Source organism: Panthera onca, chromosome B4 (genome assembly GCF_046562875.1).
Source record: "Panthera onca isolate mPanOnc1 chromosome B4, mPanOnc1 haplotype 2, whole genome shotgun sequence".
Classification (NCBI taxonomy): domain Eukaryota; kingdom Metazoa; phylum Chordata; class Mammalia; order Carnivora; family Felidae; genus Panthera; species Panthera onca.
Genome location: NC_138345.1, coordinates 77,423,392 through 77,438,604, shown reverse-complemented (window position 1 = coordinate 77,438,604; position 15,213 = coordinate 77,423,392). Strand labels below are relative to the sequence as shown.

Sequence of the window (15,213 nt, the reverse complement as noted above, 5' to 3'; positions counted from 1 at the left end):
CAAGAAATAACTACCTTTATATTTTGACTTATCCAGACTTAATTTTTTTTAATGTTTATTTATTTAGGGGATGGGCAGAGAGAAAGGGAGACAGGGGATCCGAAGTGGGCTCCGTGCTGACAGCAGAGAGCCCCATGCAGGGCTTACTTAATTAAACCCATGAACTGCGAGATTGTGACCTGAGCCGAAGTCTGACGCTTAACCCAGCCACCCAGGTACCCCCAGGCTTTTTTTCTTTTTTTTTGCTTATTTAACTCTTTTACATATGTTCTCTCCCAAGCAGTAAGAACCCCAGGGAAGTTTCAGAAGTTCCAGAACCATCTCACAAGATTGAAACAAAAATGGTGGTGGGAAGCTTGTCCCAGAGGAGTGTCATTAGAAACATCCCTGGGGTGATGAGTTGGTTTACCTTCCATCCTGGAAAGGGCCAGAATTTCCCAGACCCATTCTATGTATACAGAGAGGGCACCAGGAACTACCTCCCTACCATTTTACCCACCAATGTCCTTTGAATCAAGCCCAGAGAAGCTTCTTGGATCTTAGTCCCCAAAATTAGAGGTGTTTAAAAGATACAGTGTTTCAGTAGGAATCCTGGCTCCCCAGGTACTGTTTAGTTGGAATTAAGCTAAATCTCCTTTGAAGTCTATAAATTGTATTGCTTCCATCATCCAAACTCTGTTCCTCCCACAGTTAAGACCCAGGAGTTGAGGAATCCGTCTTGATAATCTGCTTTCAGTATTTCTCCACACAGAACTTTGGTGAAATTGAAAGGTTACCCCGAACTTAACAAAAACTGTTATACTAAAACATTTTTCTCAGGGGCGCCTGGGTGGCTCAGGCATTAAGCATCTGCCTTTGGCTCAGGTCATGATCTCATAGTTCATGAGTTCGAGTTCTACATCAGGTGAGCTCAAGCCCGTTTTGAAAGCGAGCAAGAAGGGGAGGAACAGAGAGAGAGGGAGTGAGGAGAGAGAATCCCAAGCGGGCTTCTCGCTGTCAGCGAGGCTCCTGACTTGGGGCTCAGTCTCCAGAACCATGAGATCATGACCTGAGCCAAAACCAAGAGTGGGATGCTTAACTAAGCCACCCAGGCGCCCCCTTAAGTTTATGTTCTGAATACCTCTGGCATAACAGGCTTCTAAAAATCTGAAAGAGCTTAGGAAATAAAGAAAAGGAAAACATCTAGAACGGGACTCATGAAAATGGTCAAATCTTGGCCTTACACTCCTGCATTTATTTCAAAGGCTTCGTTAAAAAACAAAACAAAACCCAACAGAATGACAACAGTACCTATTTGAATTTTAGGTGGAATATAAGATATATAGAGAAGAAACCTAAAAACAAGCTGAGTAAAGAATCCTTGAAGTGAGGTGTAATGCAACTTCATCACTTTATTCAAATCTTCAAAATAGTCTTTATTCTACATTTTTAGTATAAAAAATCCACAAGTTAAGTGCACCACAGTGTAGAGAGAGACATACAACGCTGAACTTCCATAACAGTCAATGGTACAGTCAAACATCACATGTACAGAACACAAAATTTAGATGAACTGAAATTATAAGATAAAATAAAATAAAATCCAATTTCAGAAAACAAAAATCAAAATATTAAGGATCCCTGAAATATTCTTAACCCTAATGAGATTTCACTGGACTCAAGTCATTTTGTAGTGAGGGATTCCTAATATGACCCCATTAACCCAGCTTAGGAGTTCTTGGGAGCCGTGAGTGCCTACATCAGATACTCTGACGATAAATGGTGACCAATTTTTGGATGGGAAAACGTCCCCTAATTTGGCTCTAACGTCATCAGGCTTTTGAAATGCAGCCCCCTCCCTGCCCCGACATTTTAAACAAACTTGTTTACAGTACAGTTTGCATTGATACCCTTTGTTCAAATACAGCTCTCAGGTTTTCTGGCACCGAAGCAAATTTGGGTTTAGTTCACGGATGAAGAGACAGCCTACAAGGAGGGTCCGAGAGGCACCCTCCACTTTTGCCTGAGGAGACGCAAAAAAACAGAAGTGATGGGGTCCGTGCTTGGGGCACAGAAGGGGTTTCAGAGGATCCTTGTGAAAGACTAGTTAAAAGATGGCAAGTGGGGAGAAGTGCAAGGAGAGAAGGAAGTTAGTCTGACTGGCTTTCTGTCCTGCACCATTGATTCAATGGAGATTGGCGGGAAGGAACTGGAAAACTAGGGTTGAGGGTGGGACGTGGGGCAAAGGATGGAAAGGGAAAGGCAGACAACTAATGCGTTTCATTTATAACAAGTAATAGAAATCAAAGACTTAAAGGAGATTAAAGACCAATCAGAATAATTTGGCAACTTTAATTCTTAGGAAGATCAAAGTTCCCTCCAAACCTAATTTGATGTTTTATTACTAAGAGCAAAGACCAGTATGGTACAGTATTACTCCAGAGGAATTCAAGGAAGATCCTTAGGGCTGCTTCACCCACATTCATTTTATGAATGGATGCCTCCCCTACCTCAAAATGCTTTAAGGAGGTACTGCTACCATTACATGGTTCCTTATTAAGTTTGAAAAGTGCCTGAAAGTTTGGGCACCAGAAAGACACCCCAACAACATGTGTCTAAACTGCAACTTCAGGTTAATATGACTAAAGCAGTTACATTGTGAGAAGTGCTGAAGGTATGTGATGTCTTTCTCGGCACAGAGGTGGCCTTGGTTCTTCACCAGATGGTGTAGCCACCATCTGAGCCACCCATGAAGAAGTTTCCCTTCCGCTGAGTTACGAGGACATTGGCTCCCTGCATGACTGCAAGCTGAGCAGCATTGGGAGGGCATCCAGGGGGTGGAGGCTGAAAGGAAAACACAAAGGTTGACTGGGCATAGGGCGGCTGAGACGAGGGAAGTGGGCACAGGTGAAAACGGGATCCGTTAAGAAGACGGCAGTATGCTGACCAATCACATCTTAGAGCTAGTTCTGCCACCAATTTGGATTGTAAAGCAGGTCTGGATTTTCTGTGAACCCAAAGATGCAAACAGGAAAGAGCCTACCACTCATCCAAAGGCATTCCCACCTCATTTCTAGTATATGGTTTTGAGTGGCTGGCCCTAGCAAGAGCCATTTGGGCTCTAATTCTTATGCAAGGGGGAGCGAAGCAGGAAACATAACTAAAATCTCTAGTATCTTTCCAAATGCTACTTAATAGGGATTATGGCAAATTCAAAGTAAATGCTTATGGAATGAATAAGGAGTATTACTAGCCCGGTACCAGAATGAAGCAGAAAGAGCAGCAGACAGCACTCCTAAGACAGGAAAACAAAGGAATCTGGTTAACTGAGACCCCAGGGAATGTGCCCGATGCTACTGACTTGCCACAGTTCTCCTGCCCCCTCACACCTGACTCCTGGATATCAGTACTCACACCAATACCACAGCTACTGCCCAGGCGTGGCGAAAGGATGAATGTGTAATCTTTTCAGAAAGTTAAAAGACACAAGAGCTGAGTTTTTCTGATAAGGTCATACTCACAGGAATGTTGCCAGCAGCAGCCCCAGCTCCAAATCTGGCACCTGCATCGTACCCTCCTTCCACCAGCACTGCTGAACCAGGTGGATAGATGGGACCAACTGGATAATAAGCCATAGGGATTGTGGAACCTAAAGGTCCAACAGCCACAGATTGGGCCATGGGAAGATACAGGGAGGCTCCAGGAAACGCAGCCGACATGGTGGGGACTGTGGCAGCCCCTGGGTGCACAAAGCTCGGACGATAGAGCTACAAGAGGCAGAAGAGAAGGCCACATGTTACTTCATGACATTCCAATTTTAGAGCTCTTAATTCTCCTTAGGTAGATTACACTCTAAGTTACACAGGCTGCCTTTCCATTGCCACTCAATATTCTCCTGGATCGCTTCCTGCTATAGCTAATGTTAGACTCAAGGAACACACACTCATCTTCTTAACCTCAGCCTGTGCCAAAAGATATAATCAGATAATGCATTCTCAACCCCAAAAGAAACTGCTGAAGTATACAGGGTTTCAGATTATTCATGGCAGCACTCTCTCCTGTTTGTGGAGAGTAAATAAATATGTGAAGTCAGGCTTAGCTCAGGGCTGAAAATGTGATCCGAAGAGTATTCAGTTCAAGTCGAGTAAACTGGGAGCACCTCTGAGTAGGCAGGCGGGGCATCAGTATAGGGTGGAGCCTGAGGAAGATGCAAGGTCTGAGGGTACACTGGATTCCCAGGAGGCTGCACAGGGTAGGTTGGCTGTGTCGGATATTGACCTGGAAGACAAGGGGTGGGGGAAAATGCATGTTGCCTATCACACAGAACCACCAAAATGGGGCAGAGCATACTGGGTAGCTAACCTAGCGGCAACAAGCAGGAGATGTGGAACAGACTGCTCTGGAGGGCCTGATTTCCGGAACCAGGAAAATAAGCATTCTCTTTGCACCCTCTCCCCGGCCTATACCCGAAGATGCTGGATTCTCAATCGACAGGAAGGCGCTCTTCCCGTTAGCATACTGGTGTAAGGGAAAGTCTAGCTGGGCCCAAGTTTCTTTCACAATGCAGGGCAGGTCTGGGCACCCGTGCCTGCCAATGTACCAACGGTCTATCCTGCCTCTGCTCTAGGTGGTCTTCATAGGCCTGGTTGTAACTGGCCAAGACCTCGTTGAGTCACAGTGGCTACGATTATTTACCCCATCGATTTCCTACTCAAGGTCGACTTCCAAATAAAGTGAGTGGTGGAAGTGAACCTTCAGACCCGAGAGAAGGTAAATGTCCTGAGGAACAACAAAGGATCGTATTCTGATAAACACTAGGGCAATCACAGGAGCCGGGAGAAGTCCAGGCCTCCATCGGAGGAAAAGGCGAAAGAGACCTTTCTGGCCCCCTGGCCCGCCCACCAGCGCCGGCACCTCACTAGTTAAGCCCGGACGCCAGCCTCTGGTTCCGGAGCGCGGCGCCCCGCCTCCGCTGGCTCTCCATTGGCCTGCCCAAATCCCTGCTCTAGCTCCCCATTTGCTCCTGCACATGCCTATCATGACAAGCCTTTCCCCCCACCCCCCACCCCTCCACCCGAGCCCGCAGCTCCAAACTGCGCCACAGAGTTTAAGGGGGAAAGGGCCGGGAGGAGCGAGCAGCCGTAGTTCGGGGATGACGAAGGCTTCTGGCGCAGCCCCCGGAACTGCAGCCGGCCCAGGAGCGAGGCTCAGCTCGCCCCAAGCTTGGCGTTTGGCGACCCTGGGGTCCGGGCCCGCTCGCTCCAGGCTAGCGCTGTTCCCCGCGACGGCCCCAGCCGCCCCCTGTCCTTGCCTTTGCTGTTCATGGTGGCTGCTGGTCCGGTTCGGCTCGGCGTCGCGGACGGTTATTTTTTTCGTCCTCTTCCTGTTCGTAGTCACTTCCGTGTCACGTGACGACTCGTCCGCCTAGCGTCACCCGACGCCTGAGTGCCGCTGCTACCGGAAACTCCGCCCCTTTGCCCGGCCTCCAGTAGCTAGAGGGAGGGCTCGCGTGGTCCCGCCCGTCGCGCGCGTTGGCTCCGCCCCTTGTGTCTTGTCTTCCAACCCCCACCCGCGTCCCAAGACGCGAAGAAAACCAAATACAGGTATTGTCTCAAAACAGGATTTTTTTTTTTTTTTTTCTCTTTTGGGCGCTCGGAGGCAGGACCATGAAACAGTTCCCCGGAACTTTTTTCCACCTACGCGCCGCAACTCAAGGTCACGTCACCTTAACAGCCTTTCCACAAAGGGCATAGATTGCTACTTACTTCTCTACCGGCCTGAAATGTGCTCCCCAAACCTTGGCTTATCGCGCAGTTTCCCTCTTAGGAAACCCAGCTTAAGCTTCAGCTGGGTCAAGATGTATTTTGCCAGTCCAGCTGTCATCTAGCCTTTTCTGTGGTAGACTCTCAGTCCAGTCTTCGCTGCCTTGTCTGTTCCACCGACAGGCTGTCAGTATTTACTTCTGTGTCCTTTCTTTGTTACTAAAAGGCAGGGCATGCAGGCTCTGCTGCCCGTCCCCCACAGCAGCTAGCACTAAAACTGGCACGCCCGCGGTCCCCAAGGAGTGCTTGTGGCCCTGCCCTTAACTTCGGCACTTATTACAGGTGACCTGTATGGTGCTTTGTCTATATTTTCTCTATATCGGTGTTTCGCCTCTAACCTCATTTTCCTGGTGAGCAAAGATGCCATCCTTCAGGACAGCAATTAAGGTGTTCCTTCCATCTTTCATTTTAAAATATGCCAACAATGTGCAAGTACAGAGATGGAACTGAGCAAGACATTTTTAATGCTCAGATTAAGACTAGTATCGAAAAGCCTATATTTACCTTTTCCTGTATGTCTGACTCTAATCTTGAAGGCAGTGTAGTGTTAGACATTCACTCCTTCAGCCTCTTTGTGAAACGCTTAACAAATGCCAGGCACTGTTCTAAAACAAGGCCCTTGCACTCTTGAAGCTCACCTTCCTATGCAGGGGCTTGCAAAATTTTTGGCCACAAATCCACAATAACATGCTTTAAATCATGACTCAGCACACACACATGTTTACAACAAAATTTTTTGACCTCGTACTTATCCTTGTATGTACAACTGCACTGTAGTATTTTATATTCTATTTATTTTTTTCAAATCTGGTTGCAATTTCCCATCCCATTAACAAGTCAGGACCCACAGTTTGAAAAACACCTTTTTTAGTAGACTTTTATCTCCAGAGCCTTGCACCTTTTTTTAGGCTGAAGTTTGCGATCAGTAATTGGGAAGTCAAGGAGTGAATAAATCTTTGAAGGTCAGATCACACCTTCTCTGTGCCCTAACTTTTCCAAATCAGATCCTAACTTGATTCCACCCCAGAGCCTGAAACTGGAGAAGTCACTAATCTATCCCAACCCCTACTCATGCTCAAGGTGTCAGAAAATACAGAACCGAACCTAGGAAAGGGAACTTCCCTTATTTCTCTCTGTGGGCTCTCAGAAACCCTAAAAGTGTTGACTGTAGCAGTCTGTGTCAATGAGAGTATAAGAGGTGGTCCCTAAATCAAGACACGAGTTCTGTTCTCACTGTCACCCGCTGACTTTAGTCCTCTTCTACTCAGCTCCCACTTATTCTCCACGACTTACTTATTTTTAATTTTTTAAAAGTTCATTTATTTTGAGAAAGAGATAGCATGAGTGGGGGGAGGGGCAGAAAAAGAGGAAGAGAGACAGAATCCCAAGCAGGCTCCACGCTGCCAGCCTGGAGTCTGACGCGGGCCTCGAACTCTTGAAACCAGAGATCATGACCTGAGCCGAGACCAAGAGATGGACACTTAACCAACTGAGCCATCCAGGCGCCCTTCCCTACTATTTCTTAATCAGATCCTGCACCGGTGACCTTACAGGTGTAACCCATTGAAGGCCTTTAGCAGACTGAAGAAAGCTGCAGGTCAGGAAACAGTATTTCAGAGAGGTTAAGTAGTTGAACTAAGTCACCCAGCTGCAAAACCAGTAGTCCTACTCAGGTTTGTGTGACTGTCCAACGTCGTTTTTAATTTATTTACACTGTTTAATCTGTTTACATTGTTTTAAATTCCATCGCCTCCCAAGAGTCTCAGTTTTATCATCTGCCAAAAAGGTCACACAATCCTTGTGTCACCTCCAGCTCTAGACTGTTTTAGGGAAGGACGTGAACAAAGGGAAGCCTGAGAAGACAGAGGGGAAGTGGGCAGAACTGATAATCAGGTTGTACATTTTGGTCAGGCCCTACCAGTGTTAAAAACTCAAACACTGGGGCGCCTGGGTAGCTCAGTCAGGTAAGTGTCCGACTCTTGATCTCAGCTCAGTCTCAGGGTCATGAGTTCAAGCCCCATCTTGGGCTCTGTGCTGGGCATGAAGCCTACTTTAAAAAACAAAAACAAACAATGATTTCATGGATCATGGGTTCAAGCCCTGCATCAGACTCTGTGCTGACAGCTAAGAGCCTAGAGCCTGCTTCGGGTTCTGTGTCTCCCTCTCTCTGAGATCCTCCCCCACTGGTACTCTGTCTCTCAAAAATGAATAAACATTAAAACACACACACACAGATACTTCTACTGGATGGTAAACAGCCATTGTCCTAAGTTGTCTCTGCAAGCACACCTGTCTGCTCTGACCCCCACTGGAATCCATCTCCTGCCCAGGATCTCTCCATGGTCCAGTGATGAAAAGGTAAACTATGACACCCAGGAAGCCTCCAGGCCCTACCTCCAGTGAAGGCAAGCTGCCCTCAGATTTGTCAGTGCTGCCTCTACAAGATGTTAGGTATTTTGCTTACCACTCTGGGACCTGGGCATAGAGCAAGCTAGGGCAGAGCCAAATGAGATTACCAAGAGAAATGGAAGGGTACAAGCACAGCTTCTCTGGCAGGTGGGCTTAAGGAGAAAGTGGCTACTTTCTTGTACAAGAGTCAAGAGGCTTTCTGTCTTCTTCATTCTCCAGGGTCCCCCAACCAAGATGAAATGTTCATTTTGTCATTTATCAAACATCCTTTCTTGAATTAATTTAACAACTATTTATGGAGCACCTATTATGCGCCAGGCCCTGTGATAGGCACTAGGGACACAATAGTGGAGAAGCAGGCTTCGTCCCTACCTTCCCAGAACTTAGTCTAACTAATGGGAGTGACAGAGAAGTAAACAGATAATCATAATGCAGTGTGACTAGCGCTGACGTAAGGACAGTATGGGGTGTTAGGAGAGCACATAGACTAGGTACCTAATCTCCTCTACTGGGGTCAAGTAGGGCTTCCTGCTGGCAGTGATGTTTGAGATGAAATCTGAAGGGTGAGTGGAAGTTAAGCAAGTGAAGGGAATTCCTCAAAGGAACAGCTTATGCAAAGGCCTGGGAAGTAGTGAGAGAGCTTACAGAGAGGGAGGACATGAAAACAGTTCAGTATGGCGGGAATGTGGAATGGGAGGTGAGAACTGGTAAGACGTGATGCTGAAGAGGTCAACAGGAACCAGACCACGCAAGGGACCTTGGAGCTCACAGAGGATCCTATCTTAAGACATTGGATTCTATCTAAGGGCACCAGTTAGCCACTGAAGAGCTTTCAGAGAAAAGTGACATGATCCTGTTTTAATTTTAGAAATAGCTTTCTGCCTCCAAAATGTAGACTAGATTAGAAAGGGACAAGAGTGGAAGTGTGTCTGGGAGAGCAGTCAGAATACCAATGTAGTAATTTAAGTGAGTGATGATAGCAGACTGCTCACGGAAATAGTGGTGGGGTAGAAAGAAGTCAGGGGTGGGGGGAGGGCGTTCCAGAACTCTTTACGAAGCAGAAACAAGCAGGCTAATACTCAGGATTAACGTCCAGGATTAGTTAAGAAAAATACTGTGAGGGATGAAAACTACAAAAAGTGAAAAGACAAATGACAAATTGGAGAAAAGATATTTGCAGTTTGTATCACAAGCGGCTAAGCTCCCTGTCCTAGAACTCACAGAGATCAGTAAGCCACTAGAAAAAGTAGCAAATGACATTTACAGACAGTTCAGAGAAAAGTAAATATAAATAAATGGTTTTTAAACATATGAGATGATGTTCAGTTTCACTTTTTTTGTTTAAGTTTATTTATTTTGAGACAGTGAGTGTGGGGGAGGGACAGAGAGAGAGGAAGGGAGAGGGAGGACCCCAAGCAGGCTCCACGCTTGTCAGCACAGACCCTGATGTGGGCTCGAACCCCTGACCCCTGAGATCATGACCTGAGCTAAAACCAAGAGACGCCTGACTGAGCCACCCAGGCACCCCTCAGCTTCATTCTATTTAATAAGAAAAAGGCAAATGAAAACCGTGCAGACACCATTATCAGATTGGTAAAATCCAAACATTTGCTAACTTCGCTCTATTTGCAGGGCCGTGACCAAACAGACACTCTAATCTATTTTTTTGTTTTTATTTTCCTAAGCTGTTATTTTAATTTCAGTTAACATACAGTGTAATATTAGTCTCAGGTGTATGATACAGTGATTCAAGACTTCCATATGACCCTAGGTGCTCACCACAAGTGCACAACAAGTCCTTAATCCCCATCACCTATTTCACCCAGCCCCACTCCCCTGTGGGTAACCATTAGTTCTCCATAATTAAGTCTGCTTCTTGATTTGTCTTGCTCTCCCTTATTTTTTCATTTTGCTTGTTTGTTTTGTTTCTTAAATTCCACACGAGTGAAATCATAACAGTATTTGTCTTTCTCTGACTACACTCTCTTGCTGGTGGGAATGTAAATTGGTATAACTCCTACTGGGTTAATTTGGCAATATCGATTGACACACGAGATCTATCTGTCAATACACATACCATCCCCATTTCTAGGAATGATTCCTACAGATATTTGCACTCATGAGAAACACTGTGTATAAAGCGTTCACCGTAGCATTGTAATAGCAAAAGATTAGGAATAACCCATATGTCCAATAATAGGGAAGCAGTAAAACAAATCCTAGTACAGCCATACAGCTAAATATTCCGTGGCTGTAACAAAGAATGAGAAAACTCTCCAAAATATTTTTAAATTAAAAAAAAGAAAGAAGAAAGAAAGAAAAAGAAAGCTTCAGAACAGTGTGGTTAGCATGATGCCTTTGGTAAAAGAGCAGGAAAACCAAGAATACTCTAGTATTTGAGTAAAGAAATTCTTTTTTTTTTTTTATTTTTTTTTTTAACGTTTATTTATTTTTGAGACAGAGAGAGACAGAGCATGAACGGGGGAGGATCAGAGAGAGAGCGAGACACAGAATCGGAAGCAGGCTCCAGGCTCTGGGCCATCATCAGCCCAGAGCCCGACGCGGGGCTCGAATTCACGGACCTGAGATCGTGACCTGAGCTGAAGTCAGACGCTCAACCGACTGAGCCACCCAGGCGCCCCAAGAAATTCTGAAAGAACATACAAGCTACCTACAAAAAGTGGCTACTGGTTGGCATGGGGAAACAGAAGGAAAAGTGAGACTTTTCACTGTATACCTCTAAAATTTTTAAAAATTGGGGCACCTGGGTGGCTCAGTCAGTTAAGTGTCTAACTCTTGATTTCGGCTCAGGTCATGATTTCACAGTTCATGGGTTTGAGCCCCACATTGGGCTCCATGCTGACTGTGCAGAGCCTGCTCGGGATTCTCTTTCTCTGTCCCTCTCTGCCCCTCTCTGCTCTCTCTCTCTGTCTCTCTCAAAATAAACAAATAATAAATAAATAAATAAATAAAATTTTTTGAACCATATGAATGCTTACCTAGTCAAAAAATTAAAGCAATGTTGGCACACATATGAAAATGGCTAAATAAACTTAAAAAAATTTTTTTAAATAAATACAATAAAATGGCTAATATAAAAAGCCTGACTATTTCAAGTGTTAGGATGTATAGCTATTAGAACTCTCATATGCTGCTAGTAAGAGTATAAAATGGTCTAACCACTTTGGAAACAGTATGGCAGAATCTTTAAAAGTTAAACATACACATAGAACGACCCTACAATCCAGCAATCGCACTACTAAGTATTTACCCAAAGGATACAAAAACTGATTGTTTATAGCAGCATCTATCAACAGTAGCCAAATTATGAAAAGATCCCAAATGTCCATCAACTGATGAATGGATAAAGAAGTTGTGTTATATATATATATATATATATATATATATATATATACACACATACACACACACGTATATATACACATGTATATATTAAATTAAATATATATACACACACACACATATATATATACACACACACATATATACATACAACGGAATATTATTCAGCCATAAAAAAGAATGAAATGTTGCCATTTGCAATGATGTGGATAGAGCTAGAATGTATCATGCTAAGCGAAATAAGTCAGTTGGAGAAAGACAAATACCCTGTCATTTCACTCATATATGGAATTTAAGAAAAAGAACAGATGAACATAGGGAGAGAAAAAGAGAGGCAAACCCATAAAACAAACTCTTAATTAGAACAAACTGAGGGTTGCTGGGGGGGGGGGGGTGGGAATGGGTTAAACGGGTGATGGGTATTAAGGAGGCACTTGTGATGAGCACTAGGTATTGTGTGTAGGTGATGAATCACTAGATGCTACTCCTGAAACTAATACTGCGCTATATGTTGACGAACTGGCATTTAAACAAAAACTTGAAATAAATAAACAAACAATAGGGCCGCCTGGGTGGCGCCCAGTCGGTTGAGCGTCCGACTTCGGCTCAGGTCACGATCTCACGGTCCATGAGTTCGAGCCCTGCGTCGGGCTCTGGGCTGATGGCCCAGAGCCTGGAGCCTGCTTCCGATTCTGTGTCTCCCTCTCTCTCTGCCCCTCCCCCGTTCATGCTCTGTCTCTCTCTCTGTCTCAAAAATAAATAAACGTTAAAAAAAATTTTTTTTAAATAAAAAATAAATAAACAAACAATAAACAAAACAATTTTTTTTTAAGTTCATACCATATGATCCAGCTATTCCAATCCTGTTAACCCAAGAGAAATGAAAGCGTATGGGCACACACAGACTTCCAAGGATATTTATAACAGCTTTATTTGTAACAGCCCCCAGCTGGAAACAACACAAATGACTGTCAACAGGCCAATGGGTAAACAAATTGTTGTATTGCTATACAGTAAAAAGGAATGAACTATGGAAGTGCCCGGGTGGCTCAGTCGGTTAAGCGTCCAACTTCGGCTCAGGTCATGATCTCGCGGTTGGTGGGTTTGAGCCCTGCGTCAGGCTCTGCGCTGACAGCTCGGAGCCTGGAGCCTGCTTCAGATTCTGGGTCTCCCTCTCTCTGCCCCTCCCCCACTCAACCTCCGTCTCTCAATAAACATGAAAAAAGGTTTTGTTTTTTTTGTTTTTTTTTTTTTTTGTTAGAGAAAAAAGGTTTTTTAACATAAAAAAAAAAAAGGAACTATGGATGCACAAAAACTGGATAATCTCAATTATGCTGAGTGAAAGGAACCAGACCAAGGAAAAATAAAAACTAAAAAATGCATACTGTAGGATTCTGTTTATATAAAATTTTGGAAAATACAAGTTAATCTACGGTGACAAAAAGCAGATCAGTGGTTGCCTGGGGGAGGGGGGGGGACAGAAGGAAAGATGGATTCCAGGAAAATTTTGGTGGGTAATGGATGCGTTAATTATCTTGATTGTGATCATGGTTTTCATGGGTGTATATGTGTGTCAAAATTTATCAAACTGTACATCTTAAATGTCCAGTTTATCATGTGTCATTATACCTCAGTAAAGGTATGTTAGGGGTGCCTGAGTGGCTCAGTTGGTTAAGCATTGGACTCTTTGATTTCGGCTGAGGTCATGATCTCAAGGTCATAAGATCAAGCCTCACATCGGGCTCTGAGCTGGATGTCGAGCAAAATTAGGGCAGAAGTTAGCAAATGCTAGAGTACAGATGGGTAAGCTGTGGTCTGAGGGTTCAGAGAATGGCCTTGCCTCTTCCTGCTGGGTCCCTACTTCCAATTAATCAGGCCGAGTAGAGCTTTTTTATGTACCTTTTTTTTTTTTTTAACTTTTTTTAAAAGTTTATTTATTATGAGAGAGAGCAAGAGAACAAGCATGAGTCGGGGAGAGGCAGAGAGAGGGAATCCCAACCAGGCTCTGCACTGTCAGCGCGGGGCTCAAACCCAAGAGCTGTGAGATCATGACCTGGGCCTAAGTCAAGAGTTGGACACTTAACTGACTGAGCCACCCAGGCGCCCCTTTTTATGTACCTTAATTGAACACCTACTATGTGTTGTGCTCTTGACTTATGTAACTGGAAGAACAAAACCACCTCCTATTTCCCAGCCCAAAGAAGGAGGGTAGTGGTTTGTGGAAGAATCCAATCAGGCTCTTTGAAGCAGCCTTTTCAAAGCTTTGGCTGGTTTTTGTGTAACTAAGGGAACAAGGATTACAAGATATATGACTCAGAAATGGACCCTCCTTTCTTATTCCAGGCAAGCCTTTGTAGGAGAGGCACTAACACCGCTCTGCATAATAATGCAAAGGGCTAATTCCACCGTGGCAGGGGCAGTGGCTCTTCTTTGGGGGTTTTGACCAATTTTTCTCAGGGTGAAATCCCAAGCCACCTGCACCAGAATCATTCCGTGCTTATTAAAAGTGCAAAGTAACGCAGTGATACTAACACACATTCGCCTGTTTGGGGGTTGAGATCTCATTTTATTCTTCGAGGTACGGGTATGTGTCACAAAGGTTACTTACTTCCCAAAGGACAGTCAGAAGAATAAAGCCTCATCTGCATCTCAGTCTGGCCAAGAGACTGGAAGGGTTCTGGACTCGGGTGCCAGCGGCCCCTAGACAGTTCTGCTGGGTGAACTCTGTGTGCCAGAGCTCACTGGGACACATGCTCTGTGGCGCCTTTCCCCTGGTCCATCTCATAGCACCACGCATCCTCCTCCCCCCCCCCCCCCCCCCCCCCCCCCCCCGCAACACTCACCTCTTCCAGACTGGATTTGTCAGATTTAGGGAAATTTGCTGGCAGTAGCTGAGGAACATGAGGGAAGGCCCTGGGGCTTCCCAGAAAGAAGTGGAGGTTTTTAAAAAAAAATTTTTTTTTAACTTTATTTATTTTGAGAGAGACAGAGACAGCTTGAGTGGGGGAGGGGCAGAGAGACAGGGAGACCAAGAATCCCAAGCAACTCTGTGCTGTCAGCACAGAGCCCGACGCGAAGCGGGACTCGAACTCATGAAAACCACGAGATCACAACCTGAACTGAAACCAAGAGCCGGATGCTTACCCTACTGAGCCACCCAGGCACCCCAGAAGTGCAGGTTTGAAAGAGTTTCTAAGGAGGGAAGCAGACCTGAGGACAGGGAGCCAGGTTAGTGTCTGGGGTACATCCATGAAAGGTACAGACCCTTTAATAAAGATTGAATTTCTTAGCTGTTTTTCACTTGGATTATAGGGAAAGTTAAAGGCAAACTTATTTATTTTACTTTTATTTTATTTTATTTTATTTTATTTTATTTTATTTTATTTTAGAGAGAGAGTGTGAGCGGGGGACAGGGGCAGAGGGAGAGAGAGAGAACCTTAAGAAAGCTCCACGCTCAGCTCAGAGCCTGATGTGGGGCTCAATCCCAAGACTCTGGGATCATGACCTGAGCCAAAATCAAGAGTTGGACATTCAACCGACTGAGCCACCCAGGCACCCGAAAGCAAAATTTTTTTTAAAGTTTATTTTTATTTTGAGAGAGAGCACGCAAGAGAGAGCAGGAGTTGGGGAGGAGCACAGA

The 15,213-nt window shown here is 44.9% G+C and overlaps 1 protein-coding gene across 2 annotated transcripts; it reads right to left on the bottom strand.

Moving 5' to 3' along the window:
* Positions 1–1,366: 1,366 nt before the first annotated feature.
* On the bottom strand, positions 1,367–5,423 carry DAZAP2 (DAZ associated protein 2). Of its 2 annotated transcripts, none has more exons than XM_060657587.2 (4): positions 5,291–5,423; positions 4,139–4,257; positions 3,578–3,746; positions 1,367–2,823 (listed from the first exon to the last, which is right to left on the bottom strand). In XM_060657587.2, the coding sequence occupies exons 1-4, from the start codon at positions 5,301–5,303 to the stop codon at positions 2,501–2,503; spliced, it is 624 nt and encodes a 207-aa protein (XP_060513570.1). In that variant the 5' UTR covers positions 5,304–5,423; the 3' UTR covers positions 1,367–2,500. The 2 variants fall into 2 exon arrangements, with proteins under 2 accessions (XP_060513570.1, XP_060513569.1); XM_060657586.3 differs by having other exon boundaries at positions 2,585–2,823; positions 3,501–3,746.
* Between the last annotated feature and the right edge of the window lie 9,790 nt (positions 5,424–15,213).